Source organism: Gossypium hirsutum, chromosome D11 (assembly GCF_007990345.1).
Source record: "Gossypium hirsutum isolate 1008001.06 chromosome D11, Gossypium_hirsutum_v2.1, whole genome shotgun sequence".
Taxonomy (NCBI): domain Eukaryota; kingdom Viridiplantae; phylum Streptophyta; class Magnoliopsida; order Malvales; family Malvaceae; genus Gossypium; species Gossypium hirsutum.
In genome coordinates this window covers 13,173,737-13,197,232 of record NC_053447.1, presented here as the reverse complement: position 1 = coordinate 13,197,232, position 23,496 = coordinate 13,173,737, and the positions used below count along the sequence as shown (strand labels likewise).

At 30.9% G+C, this 23,496-nt stretch overlaps 1 protein-coding gene and 1 long non-coding RNA gene across 2 annotated transcripts; one reads left to right on the top strand and one right to left on the bottom strand.

Annotated features, from left to right (window-relative positions):
• The first annotated feature begins 6,542 nt into the window (after positions 1–6,542).
• On the top strand, positions 6,543–7,922 carry LOC107922801 (uncharacterized). Its single transcript, XR_001691433.2, has 2 exons — positions 6,543–7,231; positions 7,546–7,922. It is a non-coding gene; the product is annotated as an uncharacterized lncRNA (long non-coding RNA).
• A 760-nt stretch (positions 7,923–8,682) lies between these two features.
• Positions 8,683–9,958, bottom strand: LOC107923647 (LOB domain-containing protein 16). The gene is made up of 2 exons (XM_016853831.2): positions 9,385–9,958; positions 8,683–9,192 (listed from the first exon to the last, which is right to left on the bottom strand). The coding sequence occupies exons 1-2, from the start codon at positions 9,667–9,669 to the stop codon at positions 8,872–8,874; spliced, it is 606 nt and encodes a 201-aa protein (XP_016709320.1). The 5' UTR covers positions 9,670–9,958; the 3' UTR covers positions 8,683–8,871.
• Positions 9,959–23,496: the final 13,538 nt, after the last annotated feature.

The window sequence follows — 23,496 nt, the reverse complement described above, 5'->3', positions numbered from 1 at the left end:
TTATTTGACCTACAAATTTAGCCTATAAATAGGCTCTTTTGCAACTTTAGAAAAAAAACACCCATTAAAAAATTAGAACTTATAACACATTTGGAGAATCTTGTATTTACGTTTTGAGGATTCTTTATTTTCGGGTTTCCAGGTTTTGTTTTTATTTTCATCTTTTGTACTCTCTGTTCTTTTGTTATTATAGTAAAATTATCTTTGCATGTGGTTTTGTATCCTTTTTAGAGGGGGTTTTTCACGTTACATTTATGTGTATTCAATTTCTCAATTTTTTCTGCTATTTTGTACTTATTTGTTGTTTAATCGGGTCGATCCCTAACAAGTGGTATTAAAGCTAGTTTAATTTTCGTAGATCAACTCGTTCAGAGAAAGAAGCAACGAGGTTTGACATTGAGAAGTTCAATGGTATCACAAATTTCAATCTGTGGCAAGTTTGAATAATGAAAATTCTAGGTCAGATCGACCTGAAAAATGTCATTACCGGGAAAAAACCTAAGAATCTAGATCAGAAAAAATGGGAAGAGCTTGATGAAAAGACCCTTTCTGAAATCTAGTTGTGCCTTGTGAATAGGGTATTACAAGAGATATTGATGGAGAAAACCTTATCCGTATTGTGGAAAAGATTAGAAACTCTTTATGCGACTAAGTCTTTGGCTAACCGTATAGTGTTGAAACGACGTCTATTTACGTTTCGCATGAACGAAGGTGAGCTTCTTAGAGATTACATCAGTCAATTTATTAGTCTTTTGAATGATTTAAAGAATGTTGAGGTTAAGATTGACGATGAAGATCAAACTATGCTATTACTGTGCTCTTTACCTTATTCATACAAGTCTTTCAGGGAGACCCTAATTTATGGTAGAGACAAACTTTCGTTTGAGGATGTGAAGGGTCATTTGTTGAGTAAAAACAAACTCAACAATGAGTTTGGTTCGGATAACAAGGCAGATAGGCAAGCTTCCGTTTTGGTAGCATTAAAGAAGCGAGACAAAAGGTGTCGCTATTGTAAGAAGTTACAAATTGTTATAAACTGTGATTTAAAAGGGCTATTGAGAGTAACGAGAAAGATGTAGTTGATGCTAATTTGGCCGACAAAAATGGTGATGATTTTTTATTAGTGTCAACGAGCGATAGATCTGAGTTTACATCTAAGTGGATCCTAGATTTAATATGTTTTTTTCCACATGTGTCCCAATAGAAAATGGTTTTCCACATAGAGTTCGGTTGAAGGTGTAGTTGTGCACATGAGAAACAATTCATTCAGTAAGGTAATCAGTATTGGTACTGTTAAAATTAGGATCACGATGGGACGATTAGGACACTCTCAGATGTCAGGTATGTACCTGATTTATGAAAGAATCTCATCTCCTTGAGTATTTTAGACTCGAAAGGTTGCATAATCAACATCAAGTCGAGCGGAATTAAGGTGTCTCATGGGGCTCTCATTTTGTTAAAACATAAAAGGACTGACAATCTTTATATTCTTGAAGGTTTTATAGTGATCGATGAAACCGGATGTCCCTCGTTCGTTACGGAGTCGAAGTCAACTTGGTCATAGGAGGGAAAAAGGTATGACCGTTTCGTTGAAGAATGATTCTCTTTTGGATGTTGGTTTTGAAAAGTTAGGACACTGTATTTGTGAGAATCAAACCCGGGTTAGTTTTGATTTGGCAGTGCACAAGTCGAAGGCTAGAAGTCATCCAGCTTCTAAGCATAGATTCAACTCAGTCAATTCATTGCATAGTTCAAGATAGGCCTGTGATGGACTTTGTGAAAATATGAGTTAAGGTAGAGATTTGTTAAGTATGCATTATATTTCAGTCAAATTTGAGAGATAATCTCCCAGTTAAACTCTGTTTAATTGTTTTAGTCGAACTCTGATTAGTCTAGATTATTTTATTATTATTTGATCTACGAATTTAGCCTATAAATAGGCTCTTTTACGACCTTAGAAAAAAAAACCCATTAAAAGATTAGAACTCATAACACTTTTGAAGAATTTTGTGTTTATGTTTTGAGGGTGCTTTGGTTTCAGGTTTCGGGGTATAGTTTTTATCTTCATCTTTTGTATTCTTCATTCTTTTGTCATTATAGTAAAATTATCTTTTTCCGTGGTTTTTTATCCTCTTTGGAGGGGGTTTCCACGTTAACTTTGTATGTGTTCAATTTTTTTAATTTTTTCCGCTATTTTTTACTTGTTTGTTGCTTAATCAGGTCGATCCCCAACAACATGTCACATTCTTAATTCGTTTGTAGAGTATAAAAAACTCCACATAATATGTATGGAATAAAATTTTTTAATAATACTTCTTATTTAAATAAAACTCAAGTATTAATTGTGATAAAGAAACACATAACACTTGGAGAAAAAAAAATACAGATTCAAACTTTAAAAATAATATTATTAAAAGAGAGAATTAAAAGGGACTATTAATCTTAAAAGTAACACACAATTGTTGTGAAAATTGAGGTAATGAACTTTTTGGTATTTTAACTTTATAAAAAAAATTATTTTAGACTTTAATTTAATTTAATTTAATTTTTTTATCTTTTTTAATATTTGAATTTGTATTTTTATTAAATTATCTAAAAATATATATAAAAGTTATTGTTTGTTAACTTTGTTGATATGATATACATATGAATTGTTGTGCGAATGACATGTTAGTATTTAATTAATTTTTAAAATTTAAAAATTATTATATATAATATTTTTAATTTTTAAAAATAAATTCTATAATTTTTTAAAATTTAAAAATTAATTAAATATTGAGTGATAATTCACGTATATACCACATTAACAAAAATAAAAAATAATAATTTTTTATCAATTTTAAGAGGATTTAATAAAAATAAAGATTAAAATTTAAAAAAAAAATTAGAGTGAGAAGATGTGATGTGATGGATTAGTAGTGGATGGCACAATGAAGGGTTAGGATTACGCAAACGTGGGTTGCGAAATCAATAGTCAAAAGTTGGGTTAAAAGGCGAAGAAGAGGTGTAAGCTTGGTAATCATGCATTGCTTTTTCTTGACAAGACAATAATTGGTGAGTATAATAAATCTGTACACGTCATCAAATGTCCATTTCTTGACAAAGATTGGAGTTGGAATTCTATTAGTATATGAACACGGCTTCCTTGTCTTCTTTTTCCATGTTTTAAAGTTCAATTTTTGTCTAATTTAATTTAATGTGGCAGCTCACATTCCCGATTTTATTAATCAGTATTTGCTTTTTCAAGTACAAGTAATGGAGTCCATTCCATATTCTAAATTTATTTGAACAAAAATGTACAAAAGTAACAAATATGATTATGAACAGTGATTTCAATTGGTTAGCTCATATGTAGGGTTTCGCATTCAATCAAGGGAACATTTTGTCTATCAATATGAATACAAGGACATGGCTTATTGGTATTTTTTTTAATAATATTAAAAATTAGAAAGAAAATACTTATGTTAGGTAAACCTACTAATTACAACATAAACCTAGGTAGAGTGGGTCCCTGGGAAATTTCCCCAAGCCATACCCCTTCATCATGAAAGCACCCTTTCTTTATGCGAGATTTAATAATCTTGAATCCAAGTCCTCAATCCCTATTTTTCTATCATTTCTACATTTATTTTAACAGGTTCAAGATTTTTGTCATTTCCGTCTTTTATTTTCATTGATTTTTTTAATTAAGGATGAGTTTGTTACTATACTCACTAATATTTTCATCTTTTATTGAATTTAACAAAAAATTTAACAAACAAGAGTGCTCTTTAAATATGGAGGAATGATACTTAATTTGTTTAACAAATATTTTAAAAAATAACGAAGAGTGTTTAATTTACAAAAACAATAATTTTCCCATTTTAGGCCTTTCTATTATTATTATTATTATTTTATGTTATTGTTGCTATTAAAATGAAGTATTTGGAGGAATTCTTTGGTTAAATTTTATCTTTAAATCATCCCAACTTAATTTTAAAGGGCAAAATACAATAAAAATTTCAGAATGTTAAATTTAGCCGTAATTTAAACTATAATAATAAATATCAATTGTATAAAAATAATAAATATCAATTAAAATCAAATATATCAGTAGAACCTAATATTTAGTTATACCTTTAACCCTCGTAAAGGTTATTAATCTCAATGACGATGACAAAAGTTGGAGGCATCTTGATATGGAAATATATATTATATAAAGAGAAAGGATGGTTGGTAACTAAGTATATCCCATACTGGTTAAGTATTGACTATTAACAGAGTTTATATATAGCTATACTTCTTAGTTACATGGGGTATTTGGTTATTAGTCTAACACACGCGTGTTGCTGTTGCTAGGTTCGTATTTTTGTATTTTTTCAGATAAGACTCTTATATTATTTTCAAGAAAATAATTTCTTTAAAAATAATTTTACTTTTTCTTTGACTGTTACGAAAATTTGAAATAAAATATATTTTTTGCTGCTGCACGGAAATGATTTTTACTCTTTTGCCTTTGAATATTTACTATTTTACCCTTTTGTTACTAGTATAAATAGAGAGTTATTTTCCACATTTTCATATAAAAAGCAAAATGCAACATTAGAAAACTCTTTCCTCCTCCTCGCCTCTTTTCCATCTTTTTTTAAATTTTTTGCCATTTTTCCCTAAATTACATTAGAGTAAATTCTATCTAGAAATTTGGCGTTTGAAGCGGAACCGACTGTGACCTTTTTAAACTTTCCTGGAAATTGATCTTAGTGTGATTTTCCTGAGAAGAACAATATCAATTGTGTTCCACCTTCTTTATTTGGGTGTACGAATATCGTAGCACTGTGTTAAGCTTAGGAGACAACGTTCACTATACGATTACATCAATCAGAGCGAATTCGTTTCTAAGGCAGTGGTTCCTCCACGGCGCAATAAATTTTATTTCTTAATTCTTGGTTTATTTTTCTTGTCAATGCTAACAAACTTGTTTTGCACTAGTATATGTCGAAACCATTTTTTAAATTTTTGAAAAATCGGAGTCGACTTTGAAAATAAAAATGGGAGTCGCCACCGATCTTTTATTATGGTGCGATCGGATCACCTTGAAAATAATTTTAAGTCTGCGAATTTTGAAAAAACAGGTTCGGGAGTCGGTTACACACGAGGAAGGGTTAGCACCCTCGTGACGCCTAAAATTGGTACCGAATTGATTGTTTAATGTCTTAATGTCGAGAATTTGAAAAGATTTTTTAAAATACGATCCTTTGAAAAGAGAATTTGAATAGAATGAATTTGATTGATGTGACTCGCTTATTTCGAAGAAATAAATCGTCACACTCAGTAAGTTAGAGTGTAACATTTTAAATCCTCAAAATTAAGTTTATCTCTTGACTTTTAAAACCTATGCATTTTGAGAAGGATATCCGATTATTTGGGTTAAATGAGAAAATCAAGACCCAATAAGTTAGGGCTCGATTTCACAAAATTCCTAAATATCGAATATTGCCTTTATTTTTAGAAGAATCCTCATTTCGAGAAAATAACATGGCATATCCAATGCATTAGGACACGACGTATCGAATTCCTGAGAATGTGCTTTTATTTATGCGTTTTGATTAAAGAAAATTTGATTATTTAGATTCAACGAGAAAAATTAAAAACCCAATACGCTAGGGCTCAATTCTCTCGAGGATTCCAAATATCGGGTATTGCCTTTACTTTCAAAATCGAGATAACAAAATATCATATCCAGTAAGTTAGGATCCAACATTTTGAAATCTTAAAAGCTTTATTTTAAAATTGTATGGTTTTAATAAAATAACCACTTGGCTATCTAGATTTATCGAGAAGAATTGAAGGGCACAATCCTCTCGATAACTATGAACACCAAGCTTTTTTTTAAAAATTAAGAAATGAAAGGATTGTAGTGCTTTAATAGAACACATTTTAAGAAAAACAAATGTAGCATAATTAATGTGTAATTAAAAAATAAATTATAATTCAAACACATACTAAGAAGTAACAAACAAGCAATAGGTAAATACAAATAAGAATAGCAACAATTGTTTTAATAATATTATACAAATGCCAATATTGACAACCCAACATCAAAGAAATTAATGTACAATTTCTAAAATATACCCAAAATAATAAAAGAGGAATTACGCCTAATGAATCCTATGTCAAACGTTCTAAAAAAGATTTATACATGATCTCGAAATAGACTTGAAATAAAATAATAACAACATTGTATAATAGTATTTTGAAATAAATACAATAGTATCAATGAATTTAAAATTGGAATTTAAATAAAATTAGAAATAATAAAAAAAGGGTAAAACCAAAATTAAATAAATATATACAATAGATTCAAAATATTAGTGTATGATGAATTCAAAAATGTTAATAACAAATTAAAATAATAACTTATTATGTTTTAAACTATAATAATAGTAAATTTAAAAATACTATCTAAAGTTAAATATTGAGCTAATGTTAATCTTTTCAAAAATAATATATCAAAACAAGATTTATCATATTAAAAAAATGTGCTAAACAAATTAATTAAATACCAAATTAAAAGTATAAAATACGCAAATTCGAACTAAATTGGTGATTGACTAAACTCAACGGGACTAAAATAATAATTAAACGCAAAGTTTGAATGCTCAAATCTAAATAGTGAGAACGATGCCGTTTTAAACAAGGATCGAAATGAAACCTAAATCAAATATGCTGTACAAATTGAAAAAATTAAAGAAAATCAAATTGCAATTACGCCAAACACATAGGGAATCGTCGTGCAAATAGACCCTTGAACTAAAACGCGCGGATCCTACCCCGGGTCGGGTCACTGCACGGGTCTAGCCTCCAAACGGCGTCGTTTGTCTTTGGATCGAAATGAAAATAAAATTAAATATGCGGTACAAATTAAGAAAAATGGGAAGAAATCCGATTGAAACTGAGCAAAACATGAAGGGACTCTAAGCGCAAATAAACCAAAATATCAGAACGCGCGAATCCTCCCCAGGTCGGGTCACCGCGCGGGTTGCTGAAACTAAGTGGCTTAAACGGCGCCGTTTTAAGTTGTTTATAAACTAAAAAAACAAAACCTAAACACCTAAACACCAGATTTCATTTCCCCTTTCAAAGAAACCTAGGTGCTTACCCCAGGTACTGCGCCGCTCTTGCGTCTACGACCTCCACCCAGGCTCCGATTGCAACGGAGAGGGTCAGAGATCCGACGGCTTCCTACGACAAGGTACGACTCCTTCCTTTTCTTCCCTTTTTTGTTGTTTCGCTTATAGATATAAAACAGAAATGAAAAGAAACGGCCAAAAGACAAAGAAAAACCAAGGAAAAAAAACTACCATCACCTTTCGAATTTTTGATTTTTTTATTTCTCTCTGAATCTTTTTTTGTACACAATATGCCTGTGTGTCTGTGTGTTGATATCGTAAAAAAGGAAACTTTTTACAGATTTTGTTGGCTCTTTTATAGCCGAAACGAAAATAAAATAAAATACAATCGTCCTTTTTCTTTTTGCTGTGCTATTTTTGTTTGTTTGTTTGCAAGTACGGCCTGGAGGAGAAGAAGCACGTGTGCGTACTGAGGCTCGCGCGAGTGACAGTGGCGCGCATGCGAGGCCAGAGGTTGATTGCGGCTTGATGGCTTGCTGGAGCGGCGGCTGAGGCGTGCGAAGGCATCTGCGTGTGCGAAGGAGAGCAGAGAGGCGCTACTGCTGCGGCGCTGGGAGCCATGCTGCTAGGGTTTCTGATTCATTTTTGTGTTGGGCTTGTAACACGATTGGGCTAGGGAATGTATTTGGGTTTAGGTTAGGCTTGGGCTAAGGGTTTTGGGCTTAGGCTGATTGGGCTAATTGGTTTTTTATTTTAATATTGGGTTTTTGTAATATTGGACGTTTATTTGTTTATTTGTTTATTTTGTTTTAATTTGGCGTTTATTTATCCAACGGGCCGGGTAAATTGGGCCTATTACAATATATTTTCAGCATTACATAAGTATAAAACAATATATCTATTTATAATTTTGTATAATTAATATTTTAATGATTTCATCAATATATTTTATATTTTATTCAACTAAATCATGCATGTTAAATATAGAGTAATTTCAAAATGTCTAATTATATTTATTGTGTAAGAAACATTAAATGGTTAAATATATATTTAATAAGTACAATATTCGATCTATATGATATAAACATCATATCGATTTAAAAATTTATATGTATAATAAGTATTATTATATTAATAAATTTAATAGTTTTAAGATATTAATCATAAATAAAAATGTACGCAACAATTTTAGTTTTATGAGAGAGTATAGATCTACATAACCCCAACAATTTAAACTATTTTAGTTTGCCGTTGATGTATCTTTGCTTGATTAAATGAAGTTTCCCTTTGACTTTTCAAAGAAAAATAAAAGACCTCCAACAATTGCTTCCTTAATTAATATCTGATGGTAGGAAATGGGTTCAAATTTGTAGGCATTTATGTGTAATCCATCATTGGTTTTGATAGGTATGATCAAAAGGAGATTATTTAAATAATACATTTGATTATCAAATGAAGTTAGCTCCATTATTGGTGACTATAAGTTTCCATTCAGCTGTCAGAACAGACAAGAATGAACCACCCTCAGTAATTTATTATACCAACAGCACGAGTTGCAGATAGAGCTGAATAATTAAAAAAAAGGGAAAATGCCAATATTGTTTGGCAGATGAGAAAGTTTAGTACTAAAGTTTACTTGGTAACAGTCTCCGTATGTACAATCATTGTTTTGGAAATGAAAGATCATCAGCATCAGAACGGAACCAGAATCATAACTCCATAAATGAAAAAGAAAACAAAAACAAAAGGATGGTTTTTTAGTTCAGTTCCTCATCATTCTAAGGGCAAGTGCTTGAAGCTCACCCAAATCACTATTGTATGGTCTCTTCCTAGAGTAACCATGGAAATTAGAAAACTCCTCTCTGCTTTGTATTTCTTGCATATTCATGTTATCAGCACTGTTGAGCTCAACAGACTCAAGTGAGCTTTGTGGCGAAATGGGATTCATGTAGATTGGATATGTTGGAATGGAAGGACCACCAGAAAGATTGCCTTGCCATTGACTCTCCATGTTATGTGAATTCATAGCATTTTGAGCTAGTTGTGCTTTCATTTGCATTAATTGACCTTGGAGGTATGCCACCTATCAAATCCACATCGACATTAGAAACGAATTAAAGCTAATCATAAACCCCAAAAGGAAAACAACTCTTGAAACTGGTGAAAAGGAACATGGATCAAATTCAAAGAAGTTTGATGTTGGGGAAATATATTTGTTCTAATTATATTATATATGCAAACTTCCTTGAGAAGGGAAAATAAGGAAATCTAATACCTGTTGCTGCAAGGCGAAAATATGAGCAACACAACCATAGACCGGGTCTCTAATCCTTGCTTGGGCCTCATAAGCAATGGTGACAACCGCCTCACATCGATCATGAGCTGGGACATGCAACAACAACTTGGAGGCATTGCTAGCACCAAAAACTTTGTGGATGGCTGCAAACCTTGCAGGGCCTTGTTCCGAGCAGAAATAAGGCGCAAATATACAGTCAGAGGCGCATTTTCGTCTCAGAAACTTGCATGCACCACAAGGGGAGCCAGTGCCAGAGGATGCCATGTCAGAAACTAAAAGAAAGGGACAGATAAAAGAGCTTTGAGCAGAAAACAGAACAAGAGGAATAATCTTTAAAATTTTCAAAAGCACACGAGTACACTAGGAAATGGTGCTAAAAAAATGGGGTTTGTGGAAAGAGGGGGAGAGTTGGCCGGCTAGGTGAAAGTGGGGCTGTTGAGGGGTCCTTAAGGGGCACAACAGTGGTGAATGGGGGACACTGAAGCCCTTTATGTAGGGTTCTAAAGGAACATTTACTAATGGTTTATGCTAATATTGGGATTGGTCTATATGATTTGAACTTGATCTCAACATTTTTTAATATATTTATTAAGTCTGATTTTTTGGTGGTGGTTTTAGGTTTATCGTAGAAAGTTGAAAACTTTAGTATTTCTTTTTTAATTTTCCGCCGATCGCCGCGCCTTGGAACTGCTGCAGTTTGTCGCTTTGTGAGCGCTGCCACCTGCCGGTAATGCCTACCGACAACCACTTAAGTGATTTACAACACTTCTTTTTTTTAGTGCAGTTGGTTAATGTGTTGTGTTGTGAAAATTTTATATTATTTGTTTGAAGACAAATCAGGTAACATTTGTATTTGTTATACGTTTCAAAGCTAATCATTTTAATTCAGCAATATGCAGTTTTCCTACTATTGTAAGTATTAAGAAATTAAAAAAGAGGGAAGAAAATTGATAAGCCATCATATTATTCATTTTTCTTCATAGTGTAAAGACAAAAAGGGTAACGAAGCAAATACGCATTAGGCTGCTGATGGAGTCAAAACTACAGCCCTGTGCAGCAAAGGGAAACCGAAAGATTATCTTTTGGGCTTTTTCTTCTGAAAGAGTTAAAACGTTCAGGGATTTGAGTTTAAGTGCACAAATCGTGTGCGGTATTGGCAGATAAATGCAACAAATTAGAAAGCATAATAATGTTGCAGGGCATTATTCTAGACAGCCACATTTACCGTCTTTTGTTGTTTGGTAATTATGGCAGTTATTCAAGCCTATCTATACACCCCGATTATGGGTTCATCAAAATTTTAATCTTGTTTTTCTAACTTGGGTTTTATCTGGAAAATAAGTTTTAAATTTTATTTAAGTTCGACCTAGATAAATAATACAAAGTTCGAGCCTCACTTAGTCTACCCATATTAAAAATTTTGTATATAAAAATAAATTAAAAATATAATATATCAAATATGCTAAAAGCATTAAAATACATGTTTTCAATAAATTGAAAATATATTAAAAAAAGTCTTTATACTTGCATAACATTAAGATAATTGCAACTTAGTAAGCAAATGCCTCTAAAATAATAGTAAAATTAATAATAAAACAAGAGTTATACAATATCCAAACAATAACAACAAAATAGTAGTAATATGATAGCAAAATGACAACAAAACAACATTAAAATGGCAGCAAACAATAGCAAAACAACAATAAACAGCAGTAAAAAGAATTTAAGCAAATTTGGGCCGAACCCAAGCCAAAAATCTTACTTGAGGTTGACCTGTTTAGAAAACAAGTATTATTAAACGAGTCTTGTTATTTGTCCAAACCCATTTTTTAAGCTTATGTATTTGTTCAAACCCTCTCATTTTTCGAATAACATTTCGAGTTTAAGCGAATGACTCAACTCATAATCAAGTTTATGGCTGACCAAACCCTTTCACTTTTTAACTTAATATGATCTCCTCATTCACGTATTTCCTTTTTTTTGTTATTTTAATTGTTTTAACAATAAATTATAAGGTCCAGTTGAAGGTTAGATTAAATTCCTGGTTAATCTAGGAATTTTTGCCAGCAGTATTTCTTCTTTTTTGAATATGAATAGTAATAAAAATTTAAATATATCAAATTAGTAGGAGGAAATACAAATGAATCCAGGCAAAGTTGGGAAACCTCTAGTCTTGTTCAACCAAATAAAAGTGCTAATACTAAGAAACTTGCTAGATTCTTATAACCTAGCAAACATTATCATTAATTCCGATTATTGTAATTTAAGGAAGAAACAAATTTACTTGTTATTGGTTACAATCATTATAAGCTAATCATTAACAATTGACACAAGTTTTATCATTTGAAAACAAGTAATTATAGGAATATGCGGAGTTTCCTTGCATGCCAACAACACACAGAGAGAAAAGGTTGGGAGAAGCTTCTACAATGTTGATATTTTCTTGAAGACAAAAATCGTTAATTATGGAATAAAGTCTTCAAGATAATTAATTATGATCACCCTTCAAAATCATGATTAAAATCAAAATCAATATCAAAATGTAGCTTTAGTATAAACAGTCCTTCAAGTAGGAGTTTGTTGATATTATTTTTCTTGTGCTTGAAAAATTTAGGGTGAGTTGAGTTTTGTAGTTGATGGATTAAGTTCTATAGTCAATAATTTGCAAGACATGAGTAAGCGAAAAGGATCGCAGCTTATGCTCCAAGTTGCTTTCCAATACTTGAGTCAATATTTTGGCATGTTAAAAAGATGATGTATGGTAGGGGTAATACTTATGGTGATAATAAAACTAAGCACTTATAATTGATTTGTGGGTTGTCTAGATGCTGCCTATTGACTAACTAGATCCACTATTTTAGCAATTTTTGGTTGATATAACAATCTTGGTCATTAAGAAGTGTTGGCATCTCTTTTTTATTGAGCTTATTGAATGTAGTATCTTTTTTTTTCTTTACATGAGAATGAGCATTTATGGGCCACGGGTTAGTCGCTAACTCTAATGTATAAACTTGAAAAATTATAAGCTATACGGCCTTTTGCTTTATTTTGAGCCATAGCTATTTTTGGCACTAATTAAGCTATTAACGGGATAATTTTAGTAGGTATTAACAATGGTTTCCCCTCCTCATTATTTGAAGTAGGTTTCAAAGTAACTTGTGGAAAACTAAGAGAAGCAAAATATACCTTTAAATGAGTAAATTGAGGATGTAAAGAGTGTCGAAAATTTAGTTGCGTCCCTTGGAAGATTTGTGCTCAACTAATTCTATAAGAGTAAGATTTTATTGCTAAGTGTTGGAACCTACGATCGAAACTTGCGAAGAAAATAGCTAGTGATGACAGAAGTGCTAGTTGCAATGGCCACTGAAGTTGGCATTGCAACAATAATAGCAAAACAAGAAGTCACTAAGTTGTTTACGCAGTTCGGTTTCCCTACGTCTACGAAAACTAGCTCAATGATTGAATCCACTATCTTTAATCCCAATACAAAAAGTGATACAAGTCCTACGACACCTCGGTATAACAACCTTTCTTTTGTACTTAAAGATCTAGATCACTCGCCTCTAAATTTTTTCCTTAGAAAATTAAGTTGTAAACTAAGAAATAAACTTGTTTACACTCTTAATAACTCAGTGAAAAGATAAGTTCTAATTCACTCGATTACAAAACTTGTACAAGTCTCTCCAAATATATAAGAGTTTTGACACTTGCTAACATCCTAGATCAATTATAGTAAATTCCCCAATAAAATTGCAGCTAAAATAACATGTAAAATATAATAACAATGACCAATGTGAAGTGGATTGTTGAAGATATGTCTACAATGCTATCTCAATCCAATCTCCATAATCCAAAGGATCTGATTGCTTGATCGGATCCAATCTAATCTTCAAGATAAGTTGTAACAGTTCGATTTTTAGTGGTATCGAAAAATAATGGTTTCAAAACCCTATTTCTGACGAGTGAATTCGTAAATATTATTATATATTTATGAGTTTATTTAGAAGTATAATGAATTATGGCTTAGAAATTTTATTGAATTGATAATTAATCAAGGTACAAGTGTAACAACCTTAAAGTCAGTGGTTCAAGAAAATGAGGTATCAAGACCTCGTTTCTATAAACTGAGCCCGTGAATTTTTTTATTAAATATACATGGAGTGAGTATTTAGATGAATAAGTAATTTTACTGAATTAGTAACTAATAAGGTACAAGGACTAAATCGTAAAAGTTATAAAAGTTAAAATATTTGAGGTTTTAATTGCTTAAGGAGTTAAAAAATAATTCAACCAAGACTCGAAATGGTAAATATACCATTTCAAAAGATGGTGGACGATTAGGTATATTTTTTTTAATTGTAAAGTATGTTAAATTATAAATTGTTAATTTAATAAAACATAAATTAATGGAAGTTGTCATCCATTTCTTTCCATCTTTCTTCTAAACCAATTTTGGCTATCAAATAAAACTTGGGAAGCCATTTTTGAAGGCTTCAATATTCGGTTAGGCTCGTTTTTCGTAAATTTTATATTTCTGAGATCGTTGTAACTCGATTTAGCTTACTCGTATATCCTTTTTTAAAATTGTTAAAGTTTCAAAATGTTTCTATTGATGAATACTCGAATTTTTTGATGTTAAATGGTTAGATTAGAAGTTTAGATATGAAAAAGGACTATTTTGTAAAGTGAAAATTGTTAGTTTTGAATATAAGGACTAAAGTGTAGATATTTTGAAATTTGGTATAAAATTTTTGTAATTGTTGATAATAGAGGGCTGTAGAAGGATGTATTTAAAATAAGTTTAAAAATTGGAGCTCATATTTGAAAGTTATGACAATTTCGATTTTAGGAACTAAATTGAATAAAATGTAAAATTTTAGGGGCATTAGAAAACTAAAATTGGACTGATACATTAATGTAATAGGTTGTTATAATATGTTTAGAATTAATAAATTGAATTGAATTATTTTATAGATAGAGAATTTAACCAAACCGAAGATAATCATGGAAAAACCAAAATTGTCGATTAATCCCTAAAGCTTCAATTTGTTTGCTGATCCAATCAAGTAAGTTCATATGAGACTTACTTTATTAATTGATGATATATTTGTATTATATTGTTTTGCTTTATAGTGGAATTGTTATTATAATGGTTTTAACATCAAAAGGATTAAATAAAAAAGTATGAAATGTATAATAGATATAAACAAATATGTAGTATCGAATGGTTATGTTGTGAGATGATATTAGTACAAGTTATACTTGTAGCCTTTAATATGGTAATGTGTGATGCTATGAAATATCTATATGTGAAATAGATATTTTCTAGGCAGAAATTGACTATTGGTATGAAGTAAATACTATGGAATTGATGGATTATAAATGGTTGGATGTTATATAATATAAGTTAGATTTGTACAACTTGAATTGGTATAATTTGGATACCATATTGACGTACATTGGTTTAATTGAATGGAAATTACTGGATGTTGAGTTTGATTATGAAATTAATAAGTATTATAGGGATATTACATAGTTTAAATGTAAATGTATAGCTTGGAGCTTACGGTTTGTAACTCCATAAATTAATTCATTTAAATTTCCAGCTTGATCCTTAGTTGTTCTCGAGTCAACTTAGGAGTTTTCGTAACCTCACTTGAGACTCAATTTAGTTTATAAATCATATTTTGCACGATCTGTAACAACCCAATTTTTAGTGGCGTCGAAAACAGTGGTTTGAGACCACTAAATCCGACGAGTGAGTTCGAAAATTTTTATTATTTATTATTTACAAGTCAAGTATGATTTAAGAAAGATTTTTGAATTGGTGATTTGAGTTTAGAAAGATTTACTAGGTAAAATGGTTTCGAAAACGAGGTATCGAGACCTCGATTTTATCAACCGAGCCATAAATATTTTTATAAATATTTACGGAGTATCATAAAAGGTAGTATTAAAGTTTCGTTAGAAAATTTTAACATTTTGATAGTTAATTAAATAAAAAGGACTAAATTGAAAAATGTGCAAAACTTGTTAATTAAAGAAATATTGATTAAATAGCTTAAGTGGTAAATAAGGGAGGACCAAAAAGGTAATTAGACACCTATTAGAAGGCTGAGGCGGCATAAGCAGAGAAAAATCTTTAAATTAGGTGATTTAGGGGGAAAATTAACATTTGAGAAATTAAGAAAAAAATAAAACAAATGGTAAAAGATGATTTCTAGACATTTCATCTCAAAAATTCAGCCAAAAAGACACCATTTAAGAGCTCTTAAGAAGCTGGTTATCTATTTCACTTCATGTGAGTTCAATTCTTGCCTTTTTCTTGAAATTTTTGTGTTTTTAAGACTTTTACAATTAGGTCCAACTATCTATGTCATTAGTTTAGATATTGAGTATCAAAAGCTGTATAATAGCCTAGAATATTTAGATAAACTATCAATTGAGAAAAAAAATTAGCTCAATTGGTAGACTAATTAGTGAGGGACTAAATCGCAAAAATTTTAAAAGTTGGGATAATTGTGTAATTTTGAAAATTGAGAGGTATTAATTGTGAAGGAATTGAAACTGAAATATATACTAATGAATGGATAATTTTACATTTTAGATCAAGAGCTCGTAGATAATCGTGAAAAAGGAAAATTAGTAGAATAGTCCCTGAATTACTACAAATCCTACAATTCAACTCAGGTAAGTTCGAATGGTTAAAATTTAATGTTTATTTATTAAATTAATGAATGGTACTATGTACTTAATCATATCTATTGTTGAAAATAAAATTATTCTTAAAATTTGAAATCGAATTGAATGTTCAAAATGAGTGGAACGCGGGATTGAGTACAATTATTTTTTGGCAAATGATGAATTAACGGTAAAATGCAAAGGATGAATTGACTGTAAAATGAAAATGATGAATTGACAGTATATGCAAAGGATGAATTGACGATAAATATACTCAAGTAAACCGATGTTCAACATTTGTTGCGAACTCTCGTGTTTACTTTCCATTTAGCTCTCACGAGCATTTGTTGACTCATATGAGTTCTGTTTAACCCTTATGGGTTTCCAATCAGCTGTTATGAGCTTCCATTCAACCCTTATGGGTTTCTGTTTAGCACTTATATGCTTTTGTGCAGCCTTCGGGATTCTAAATATGATGTACTCATATTCATAAGTTGTTCCCGATTTGGTAAGATTTGGTAAAAGACTTACATGATTGAAAAAGAAAGATTTAACATTTAATATTGATATTTATTTGAAGGAAATGTGTTCATCAATTTATATTATATTTGACAGGGAGAATGTATGATTTATTTACTAATTGATTTATTATATTAAGTTCGGTAAGATGTATGTTTAACCTATCGAACTTACTAAGCTTCATCAAGCTTACTTGTGTTGTTTAATGTTATTATAGATTAACGTGAGATTAAGAGATCAGATCTACACACCAAGCCACACTATCCTACCTAATCCGGTAGTTTTTACAATGTAAACTTTGGTTTATATGGCATGTATAGGGTTGGATTGGAAATGAACTAATTTGAAGTATGGTTATTAATGATATATACTTGTATGTATGTAATTAGTAGTAGAATTTGAGAAATCAATGAAATGGGTTAAATTGATAAGTTTACGTAATTGAGTATTGTGATGTTATGTCATGCTTAAGACATGATTTTGGCTTATCTTAATTGCTTGTTTAGGGTTTATTGATGTATTGAAATGTTGAGTATAGGTTGATATCAAAATGGGTGAGAAAAGCGGCCTAAAAATGGTCTATTTTCGTCCACACGGGTGTCTCTCAGCCGTGTGTCATGTAGGGGTGAGCAAAACTCGATTCGACTCGAAAAAATCGAAAAAAAATTCGAATTTTGAGTTAAACGAATAGAGTTATTCGAATCAACTAGAATTTTTTTTTCGAATTTCGAGTTCGAATCGAGTTGAGTTTTCGAATTCGAATAACTCGAATAATTCGAATAATTCGAATATCAAACTACAATATTTTACATTTTTACCTCAAACTCCCAAACCTTTTTACTTTTCCCTCAAAACTTTTACTCCTTCCCACTTTCCCCCCAAAACTTTTACTCCCCTCCCCTCCCAACCCCCCAATCTACCCAAAATTCATTTCCCACCAAAATTTTACTCTCCCATTTATTTTTTCTCAAAATTTTACTCCTAAAAACCCTCAAAACCTTTTATTTTCCCCCAAAAATTTTACTCCCTCCCACTTTTCCCCTAAAACTTTTATTCCCTTCCCATCCCACCTCCCATTTATCCCAAACCCTCCCCCCTCCAATTTTTTTAATATTTTCCTTCCAAAATTTTATTCCCCCTATTTACTTTCCCTCAAACTTTTATTCCCCAAAACTTTTTATTTTTCCTCTAAACTTTTACTTCTCACCCTTTACTCTCAAATAAAAAATTAAAATTATCAAAAAAAATCACTAAACATAAATAGTAATAATTTTATTTATATCTACTATTTATATTATTAAATTAAATTTCACATTTTATATTATTTATATTATTGAATTGTTTAGTCACAGTGAATATTTATATTAAAATTGAATTATTAATTATGACATAAAATATTCGTGTTAAAAATTTATATTGGTATTAATTTCACAATTTATTTTTAAAATAACTTTTATTAAAAATCATATTTTTACATTTAATATATTTTTTAATTCTAAAATACATAGTGACAAAAATCTGAAGATAATTGAAACAACTAATCAAGCAAAGAAGCTAATCAATATATAAAAAATTAATAAATAAATTATGAAGTGATGAAAGTTAATAAAAAATTTGATTAATGTGGACAAATTTTATTACGATGGGTGACAATGGTTACAAGGACCCAAAATTATTTTTTTAAATTTAACTCGAACAAATATATTCGATTCGATTCGAATTCCATCTCACTCGACTCGATTCGAGAAAACTTCAAATAAAGTTAGGATGATAAAATGAGATTTGAAAACTCGATTAACTCGAAAATTTTCGATTCGATTCAATTCGATTTGATCGAATGCTCACCCCTAGTGTCATGTGCACGGACGTGTGGTTTGACCGTGTGTCCCCTACATCTTTAAATTTTAGAAACAGAATGCTCAGGTATTTTCACATGGATAGAGACACGGGTGTGTCTCAGCCGTGTATGTCACATGGTTCTAGCACATAGGTGTGTGACTTGTCCGTTTGAACACTACACCTTAGTTATTGAAGTCAGTATGCTCACACGACCTAGCACACGGACGTGTGGCTTGGCCGTGTGACTCAAGTCAGTAGCCACCCTAATTTGGACACAGACTGGGACACGGCCGTGTGCCTCTTCTTCAAATACTCACACGGCCTGAGACATGGGCGTGTCTCTCGACCGTGTGAAACACACGGGCATGTGTCCCCTGTACCTAGGTAAAATTTTGAGATTTTGTGAAAAATTCTCTGAGTTTCCAGTTTGGTCTCAACTTGATTCTAAGGTGTATTTTGGGCCACAAGGGCTCATATAAAGAACAATATGAATGAATTGTGATTGGTCTCTAATATGTGTGTTAAATGATATAAAATGTTCATAATTGGTCTGTAAAGTTGGGTAATGCTCCGTAACCCTATTCAGGCGGCGGATATAGGTTAGGGGTGTTACGTGATCTATGAAGTATTTTATTGTTTAATCAAATTTTTAAGCCTACATTTAATGTGATATGTTTCAATAATTGTAGTAACATTCTGTAGCTCGGATTTGAAGACCGGACTGGGTAAACAGTGTTACATAATTTCCTTTAAGTGGGTTGATTTTCACATTTGAGCTTGATGCTTTCACATTACAAGCATCATTCAAAAGCCCAAAGATTTTGTTTAAAAAATTTCCAACTTTAAATATGGTAAGTTATGTTGCCTGCTGCAATGCTAACAACAATGGCCACTAGTGAGCCACTGCTAACATACTTGCCTCAACAATAAAACCTCTATCGAGGTTGAACAAGGCTTCCATATTTATAGCACAAATCTAACTTCACTACGAAAACTTTAATCCATCATGATCTATCAAATCTCTTCAAGTTAATTACCCTTTATAGATACAAAGGATTAGGATAAATCTTCATAAAGTCAACCCATATCATCTTGGATTGCATATCTCAATATGCAAGTTAAGTATATCATATAAGAATCCTCGAAAAATAACATTGCTTGATTCAATATCTTCTCCAATTATAAACACAAGATTGTTTGCACAAACCCTAAAAAATGTGCAAGCAAATAGCCAATATATTTTTATCAAACATTCCAACAAATAAGTCAACTTATAAAGCCTGCTAATGCTAAGTGCAATGGCCTCTACTCTAAAACATGCCTCAACACTAATAAATAAGAATTTTTTTGCACCAAGTTCAATGATTTGGTATGACAACTGTAAAAGCCAAAGTATAAGTTCTAGCTTTGTGGTTGGAGTACATTTGTAGAACCCAATTTGTTTGGTATAATAGTATCCTTTGACGAATTTTTCTTAACAAAGTTTTGTGGATATTTCTATGGAAACGAAATTGTTTGGCATAATTGTATCCCTTGAAAGATTTTTGCATCTTTTAAGGAATTTTTTTTGAAGCCAAATTGTTGGCATTATTGTTATGGAAGCATTTTATGGATATGCACAAGGCATGTATTTATTGTTTACGAGCAAATTTGTAACATAAAGTTTCCATGTGCTACATGTAGCAAATGTTTAGGTTGCGTAAAGTAAGATTTTTTTCGTTTGTGGAGTGGAAATTTATGCTATAGAGTGGGATCTATAGAGAAAAAAAGTAGAATAGGATTGTAAGCTATAAAACACCAATTTAACCCGTGGAGCCAAGTTTCAAGAAGTTGTAAAAGTTTTACGATGCATATATGTACCCAAGAATAACATGAAAGAAATTGTAAGAAGTTGTAAAAGCTAATATAACATGTATGTACTTGAAAGCAAGATGATTGGAGAGATAAGAAGTTGTAGAATGTAAATGTTATAGGACAAAGATGCATAGGTTGCATAGTAGATCATATAAGTACACGAAAAAAAGCTAAAGATACAGAAAGGTAATAGTGCTTGAGTTGAAAGAAATTGAAGTTATTCTAAAGCTTGCATCATTGGGTCTATAAAATTTGGTTTGCAAAATCATAGCTACAAAGACATAGTTGAAAAATTGTGTTTTCACAAAATCATCGTCACAGAATTGTCGCCACAAAATCTATGTTGCAAAATCACCACCACATAATCTAAGTTGTAGAATTATAAGCAGGTAAGAGTATAAGCTATAAAAGTCACAAACAACATGCCAAAAAAGAAAAGTTTCAAGAAGCTAATGTTAGTGCAAAACTTTGGTGAGGAAAACCTTGAACACATGAACAAAATACAAACAACAACTTGAACTGAAAAATGAAGAAATAGGACAAGACTCTAAGGCATGCATTAAGCCACTATCTTTAAGGTTCTATTTGCCTACACCTATATTCGGTATGCAAATGAATTTCAAGCAAATGAACCTCGAGGATACAATGAAGTCCGATGACTATTATGTTTTGCACGGACAAAAATAATTCATTAAGCATTGAGTAGAGTATAACAAGAAAATCAATTCTATAAAGAAATTCTGCAATAAGTTTTTATAGAACAATCTAATAATAGTAGAAGATGGAGGAATGATCAAAAGAACTTTTTAAGAATTTTTTAGTATGTTTTTCACATGAAATCTCACTCCTATTTATAGGAACTCTCATGTTTCTTTATAGAGACATAACTTTCAAAATTTTTCTTTTCTGAATAACCACATCATCAAAAGAGACATAATTATTCTACTAATATCTCATAACTATTCAAGTAATATTACTTGTACAGTTCTAATTCTTTGTCAAAAATCAAGTGATATAACTCCTGATCAATAACCAAAAGATATTACATCCTTTCATTTATACTTATTAGAACACTATAAATACTTGAAAATGCTCCAATAGCTAAAATGATCTAAAGGAAACTAATATAACATATTTGTAAAAAGTTACAAGACCATAAAAGTTACAGAAAGCTGTAAAGAACTACATAGAGCTAGAAGATACCACATAAGATATTTACAATGCAAAGTTGTAGAGGCTATAGAGTAGAGATGGGCACCAAAATAACATTATGATAAGAAACAGACATACTTAATTTACAATGTTGAACTACAAAGGTTGTGAAGTGAGTTCCAAAGAAATAAAATAAAGCAACATAACATATCTATGAATAAAATTGTGATGATGTAGAGTGGAATTTGTAGAGCAAAATCTGCAGAGCAAAGCTATAAAGGATAAAGAAGTTGTAATGTGTGTAAGAAGTTACATGAATATGGAATATGCACTCAAAATTATAACATAACATAATTAAGCTATAAGAAGCTATAGTAAACTGTGAGAACGTGGAGACAGCCAACATGAAGCCAATGTTTAAGCTACTATCAGCTAAAAGCTACCAGAACTACAAGAATATGGTCAAAATACAATATGCATGCATCCAAAATAGGGCTTTCCATGGGTCGAGGTCCAATTCCAAAAAAAATTCATACCCAGATTCATTTTCTGGCTAGCCCGACCCACTCAAAAAGCCATTTTATTGTTAAAAAATATTCAATATATTTTTTAATTAACATTTTATATATTTCATAATTAAATTTAAATTAAAAATATTTTTTATTTTTTAAATTGAATTCGGGTTGGCCCGACCTTGTCGTACAAAAATTATTGTCCAAACTTGGCCGAAGTCGGGTCGCGCCTATAAAGTTGAGCAGACTACTTGGCCCTTAGACATGTTTAGTCCAAAACCAAAATGAAAAAGGCTGCAATAAGTCGCGGAAAGTATGTGCACCCAAAACAAGCGCAAAAGTAAATGTAAGAAGTATACGTATAACCAAAAATAACATAAGAAAATATACAGAAAATTGGGGAAAAAATATACATTATTCTCACCCAAAAATAACATAAAATAAGTTGAAGGAAGTTCGAGGAGCCAACATACTACTTGCTCACTAGAAAGTTGTAGGAAGCTATAGAATTTATAAGAAGTTGTAAAAGCATAACTTAATTTGAGTTACAGAGCAGGATTTTATAGTTGATAAAGCTAAGAGAAACCCACAAATTTGAGTTATAGAATTGAGGGTGCAAAAATTGGATTACAAAATCATCATTACAATTTTGGTTATAAATTCATGACCGCAAAATCAAGACCACTTGTAACACCCTTACCTATCTCCGCCGCTAGATTAGGGTTACGGAACATTACCGTACAATCAAAAACATTTAACATCATAATATTTAACTAAATTAAATATATCATATTTCATTCAACAATATGCATTATGTCCCTAAATCGAGCCCTCGAGGCCCTAAAAAACAGATTAGAAGTGATTCAGGACTAATTTGAAACAAAATAGAAAGTTTAAGAAAAAGATACAAAAATCGTAAGATGATAATAGAGTAAAAAATATGTGGGAGAGATCAAACATGAGGTGAAAATAAAGCTCAATATTTTAAATTGATTCATAGGTTGTCCAAATATTGAAATAACAATCTTGGTTGTTAAGAGCTATTAACATCTCTTTCTCATGTGAACTTGAATGATGTAGATACTTCATTCTTTATATAAGAAGCATCTATATCTATATACCATATGTTAGTGGCTGATACTAATATATTTAAGTTATGTAAGCTTTTACTTTATTTTAAGCAACAGCTCCTTTTGGACCAAGCAATTAAATTGATGCTTTTAGTGAATATTAACAGAGGTAAACGTTGAAATAACTGTTAAAAGATTATCAACACAAAATAGATAACAATAGTGAAGGGATTTTCTTTATGCGAAGCTCATAATCTTTCAATTATTATTTTGTGAATTTTTGGCTTCTGAAAAGTATTTTACATCACAAAACATGTATATTTATGTAATAGAGATCCACCAGCTGTTTTTCCAGAATAAATTACTTAAAATGGCAATTTTTTAAAATTTTTTTTACGAGATTAGACCATTTTCTTGAAAAATTATGGGAATATGCTGATTTTATGAAAACACTTCCAACTAGA

Coding starts and splice junctions, on each gene's coding strand:
- LOC107923647 (XM_016853831.2), bottom strand. CDS start 9,669: ATGGCATCCTCTGGCACTGGCTCCCCTTGTGGTGCATGCAAGTTTCTG. Junction 9,193..9,384: donor TTTTCGCCTTGCAGCAACAG/GTATTAGATTTC, acceptor TGGATTTGATAG/GTGGCATACCTCCAAGGTCA.